The 5,577-nt window shown below is 35.6% G+C and overlaps 1 protein-coding gene across 4 annotated transcripts; it reads left to right on the top strand.

Annotated features, from left to right (window-relative positions):
• The first annotated feature begins 240 nt into the window (after positions 1-240).
• si:dkey-193c22.1 (uncharacterized protein LOC567837 homolog) lies at positions 241-4,385 on the top strand. 4 transcript variants are annotated; one of them, XM_051423283.1, is made up of 9 exons: positions 241-311; positions 1,284-1,311; positions 1,415-1,564; positions 1,690-1,810; positions 2,006-2,218; positions 2,417-2,500; positions 3,018-3,159; positions 3,408-3,570; positions 3,657-4,385. In XM_051423283.1, coding segments are annotated over exons 2-9 (1,110 nt in total). In that variant the 5' UTR covers positions 241-311; positions 1,284-1,309; the 3' UTR covers positions 3,892-4,385. The 4 variants fall into 4 exon arrangements, with proteins under 4 accessions (XP_051279243.1, XP_051279242.1, XP_051279241.1 ...); XM_051423282.1 differs by having other exon boundaries at positions 293-315; XM_051423281.1 differs by lacking the exon at positions 241-311 and adding an exon at positions 344-398.
• Positions 4,386-5,577: the final 1,192 nt, after the last annotated feature.

The following is a 5,577-nucleotide window of genomic DNA, read 5'->3' as shown; positions in this document are numbered from 1 at the left end:
TTCCGGAGTATCAGAGCAGAGATGTTGATTATGACAAGATAGAAATTCGTCTCTTCCTGCCGACACAGAAGCCACGCTACACGCTACACAAACATGTACCCACATCAACAATCAAGGTGACCTTATCTGTAAATTATAATCTCTATGATATCAACTATACGGCCACTCACCTGGTATGATTTAAAATACCTCTGACCACCCAAAGCGCTCTCGTTTTAGCTAAAACGGAAGTGAAGGGGGTTCGCACTCTCGCTTTGTCGCAGTAATCTTTGTATGTGTCAGGCCGACACCGGCGTTTGGAGGACAGTCAGGTAGGTAAATGTCTACTGAGGTTATCTACAGCATCAACGAACATAATAACAAATCACATCCTGCCGGGGTATGGGCGTCGGCATAAAGTATGATATTGTATGATAATATATGATTTTATTCTGGTACGTTTACGTTGGCTTCCTGTATATTTAATGACATTTCCTTTGTTTCTCGAAGCAAATAACAATAACAACAAAGCTAACGTACAAAGCATCAACGTAAGGAAAACTTTACTGCTAATTTAGCTTTAATAGCTCTTCTGTTTGTACGGTGTGTTAAAACTGAGAGCGTTGCTAACTTAATGTTAGCTTAACACCGAAATTGTGAAAAGCTGGTGACCACAAGTGACATATTTTAGCTTTGGTAGAATTTAGCCTTACTGTAAGTTACCGCATAGCTAGCTAACACCAATTCATGATGTAACGTTGTTAGTCCTTTTTAAAAGGTGGTTAAAGTGATTTTTTTGTTTTATTGTTCAGTCGAGTACAGGAGGCAGTGATGAGGCTTTTAACAATGACTTAATGCAGCACTGTTATTGTGTCATAACCCACTAGAGGACGCCCTGGTACATGCAAAGAAAACTGGGTAACGGTTCCACTTACTAATGTATAACATTATATATATATATATATATATATATATATATATATAGCAGCATTTTTCTAAAAGTTCAGAGGTCAAATAGTCTATTGGAGTTTATACCTGATTAACTAAAGAGCTGGATGAGGATGCCAACCTGACATTTGTATATAACTGGTATATAACACACCGTAGTAAATTATTTGAACTGAAGCCAGTCATTGCAGTTGATAAAGTCTTTACAAAGGATGCTTTATTAGAAAGTGGTTCAGAAAACTGCAGCTATAATATACACTTTGCTCGGGATGCATCATTATTTTACACTTTACCTGTTGCGTGTATGATAACAATATAACTAATGATACGTTTTATGAATCTTTTGTTCTTTGTAGGTACTACGGACCGACTGAACCACAACATGTAAGACAATCTGTTATAGAGGATTTTCAAGAACATTGAGTAAATTACTTTTGAAAGACTGATATCATAATAACTATATATATATATCTATTTCCTTCTGGAGGTCTAGGTTAAAATATCACATGTCATTGCCTGTGGCAGTGGGTGTCATGTTGGTGGGGCTCCCATACTCTATCTCTCTTGCTGCTCAATGGATTTATGGTTGGCCCAACAAGCCTGGATATAAGAAGTACATAGAAGCACTAAAACCAAGGTAACTTGTAAAATACTGTGCATCTATTCTTTGTTCCACAAAATGTAGTTTGACTCTGTGTTTCTACTCGTTAAGAAGAGTAATCAGTCATTATTCCCCTGTTTAATATTTGGCCTCTCCATCAGGCGGATATACTGCTTGACCAGAGCTGTGCTGGAAACGGTCAAATATCTGCAATATGGGAGACTTTACTTTCAGTGGAAGTTATGGTACAGGAATGACGAAAACCGTAAGCATTATGAAAAGGTGTGTGAATGATTAGTTAGAAAGAAAATGTGGTTGTTTATCAGTGCGTCTTTATATGGAACCAGACATTTCAGTAAATATTTTAAATGAAATAATCCCACTGTTATGTTTGTCTTTTTCACCACTGTGGTCCTGGGGAAATTTACTATACCAAAAATTGTGTCAAAACTCACAGTTTTGTCCGTCTGTTCACAGGGCATCCCATTTGGTCGCAGAAGCAATAAGCTGGACTTGTACCACCCTCCAAACATGGGCAGGTCCAAAGATGTGCCTGCACCTTTGGTGGTTTTCATCTACGGAGGTGCATGGGGCTCCGGCGAAAGATCCATTTACTGTTTGCTGGCCAGGCAGATGGCTGAGGAACTGAGTGCAACAGTCATTTGTCCTGATTACAGCACCTATCCAAAGGTAAAAGCTTTAGAACAAAACACTGCAGTCTTGTTGTTATTCTAGCACATACGTAGAGTGAACGACTGGAATATGAACAGTACTTTAGGTATGAATTTATACTGCAGTATGCCAAACGGCAGATAAGAATTTTAATTATAAATGTTACTTTGGTATCTGTGGTATCTCAACTTACTGCTGGTTTTGTCTGATTGCCAGGGGAACGTTTTAGGGATGGTCCAAGATATTGCTGACTGCTTGGTTTGGGCCCAAGAGAGTGGACCGAAGTTCAACTTTGACAAAGTAAGATATAAGTATTCTTTGGAAATTGCAGAAAAACTGGAGAAAAGAATGGCAAGATGGACCATTTATTATAAATCCCCAAAAGAGGGAAAACTTTGAAGGTTCCATGAAATCACATAAAACCTGCAGGTGGTGGCTTAACATTTCCTGAATCCATTCCAATTTGCCAAAATCCTTTTTCATGCACAAAATTGTCCAAGCATGGAAGAAAATTATGATATGAGGGAAATTCATGGGACCTTCAAGCTCACAGTTAAGACTCATGAATAAATTCAAAATATTTTTTCAGTTTGAGCAGCTCTGAACTGTCTAATCGGTTTTCTTTTTTTCAAAATATAACTTTAAGTTTTGCATTTATATAAACATACTGAACTCATGTAAACATTATCCCACATTGTACCCACCCCATATCCCTCCCTTAATCTGATTCTAATTTATCAACCAATTAAAATACTGATGTTCTGTTACTAATAATAATAATACTCATGCTTTTGTCATATTTTTGTGTCTTTAATAGGACAACATAGTGTTGATTGGCCACTCCGCGGGTGCACATTTGTGTGCACTGACCACGCTGTTTCTCATTGATGCAAGAGAGGAGCTTTTCATAGAGGCCAGCAAGCAGAGGGACGTTACACTGGCGATCAGAGGAGTCATTGGTAAGGATAATTGTACAGTGCATCACCCATTTTCACTCACAGTTGCAAGCCCGTTTTATGCTTTAGAAATACATGTATGTGTGTGTTCTCAGTTTATTGCTATGACTTGAGGGCAGTGAAGTTCTTGAAATACAATTATTATACACAGTGAATAATACTTTAAACTTCTGCCTCCTTCATATTTTGATAAAACTGATTTCCAGCATTTTGTGAGAATGAGGTTAAGAACTCTCACATTTTCTGTACAGGTCTGAGCGGCGTTTACAACATCATGGACCATTATGAGCACGAGCAGAAGCGAGGAGTCGAATATGTCTCCACCATGCACAAATCCATGAATGGAGTGGAGAACTTCCCCTACTACTCACCAACACACTTACTGGAGAACTTGAGCCAGGACAAACTGAGCAGGTGAGGCGACAATTATGAGCGATGATTTTGAATACAAATATGAACAATTTTCACCTACAGTCTTCTCTTGTTTCCATTTCTGCCAGAGTGCCTCCGTTCGCTTTGCTCCACGGGACCAGTGACATTATCGTTCCCGTTGAATCTTCCACAAAGCTCTCTGAGCTCCTCACCTCGCTGTCTGTAAAGGTGTCGCTCTACATGCTGCCCAGAGTTGACCACACAGAGATGGTCACTGACCTCATGGCGCCAGACAGGCACTTCTACCATCCCATCTACAGCTGCATCAAACAGGAGTACAGAAATTTTTTGGAAACCTGCTGATGTCCCATCAGATCAGAAAAACATTCATTCATCACTAATATTAACTGATTGTGCCATACACTTACTTTGTTTACAGTATCTGCTTTAATACTTCATAAATTTTTTGTGATTCCATAATAATGATTTATATTTTGTACAGTTCTGTGATTGTAATCCAGGAGTTACTTCTAATTTATTTTTAATCTGTAATCTGAAAAAAGCTTTCTAAATTAACTGCAATCCGGAGAACATCATTGTAATGATGTAGAGATATTATCCAGATTGTATTTGTGAAGCAATAACAGTATTATGAGAAAGGAGTAAAGCACATTAATACATACATAGTATTGAAATGTGAGTCCAATTATCAAAACTGTACTTAAATCAAAACATTTTGATTCATTAACATGGATGTTATTACCAAATGAAGCTTTTACTTGATTTATTGTAACATTGTAACTTGAATAACTATTTATTGATCCTGGACACATTAAACCCACCAGAAAGAACTGATAGATTTATTTGCCTTTTGTATTTATTAACTTACTACAAATCTCTCACACATAGGGGATATTATACATGTATATTTTGATAAGCAGGAGCAATTACAGCATGTACCAATATAAACATTCTTCAAAAATCTTCTATTTTGTAAAATGCCCAATTTTATGTTTTATACATGGAAGTACAGTGTTTGTCTTTACCACATGCTTGTACCATAAGTTTTGTATCTGAATGCATTATGCATGCTTAACTACAATAGTAAACTCATAACATCAGTATGGTAATAATCTGGTAGAAAATATAAATATACATAGCTACAGTGTATACAAATCTGTGGAAGCAGGTTATATCATGTTAGACAAATTCAGTATAAGCATTTGATTATATATTTTACAACATAATTTTCCTTTAGAGATTATAATGTGTGAGTGGGCTCACATTATTATATTATATATATATATATATATATATATATTATTATAGTTGTAGATTTAACTATATATATATATATATATATATATATATATATATATAAGTTGTAGATTTAACTATATATAACTATATATAGTTAAATCTACAACCTTTTTCCATTGGACTTTTCCATGGTAGTGGAACTACCATAGTACTTATTGATAATAATAATAATACTATTATTTTACCCTTTTGTAAATTTTCACACAACTTGGTGTCTGGAAGAATGTTGTATTTAATAAAATGTGTATAAAATAAATCAATTTACCTTCCCAGCTTTATTTACATTTCCTTTCGACTTAAAAAGAAACTGCAAAATCCCCATAATATATCAAAACAATATATTTATGTTTTTATTAAAATAAAATGGTGAACTATAGCCTAGCTGCTCTGTAAATTTGAGTTAAAAATGCTAAATAAATGTTTCACAGTAACCAAATGAGTGAACTAGAAAAAAGCTGCCGGAATTGATGAAGCCTTTAAGCTTTAAGTGAATAATATTTCAGTAATATTTTTTAATAATTTAATAAACTTGATTCATTTGGTTGGTACTTACGTGACATTTAATAAAAGCTCATCCAAGTCAGGTTAATTAAGACCTCTTTAAAAGTCTTATTTCCACATGCTGCTGTTGAATTTTCCCCATCGTCTTCTAGCTTTTATTTTGAAAACTGAGATTATTTTGCGCACACACACACACACACACACACTCACGCACGAGGCGGAGTTTAG

The sequence above is a fragment of the Dicentrarchus labrax genome, unplaced genomic scaffold (assembly GCF_905237075.1).
Source record: "Dicentrarchus labrax unplaced genomic scaffold, dlabrax2021, whole genome shotgun sequence".
In the NCBI taxonomy this organism is placed as follows: domain Eukaryota; kingdom Metazoa; phylum Chordata; class Actinopteri; family Moronidae; genus Dicentrarchus; species Dicentrarchus labrax.
The sequence above is the reverse complement of the archived record's forward strand: the minus strand, read 5'-3'. Positions and strand labels throughout refer to the sequence as shown.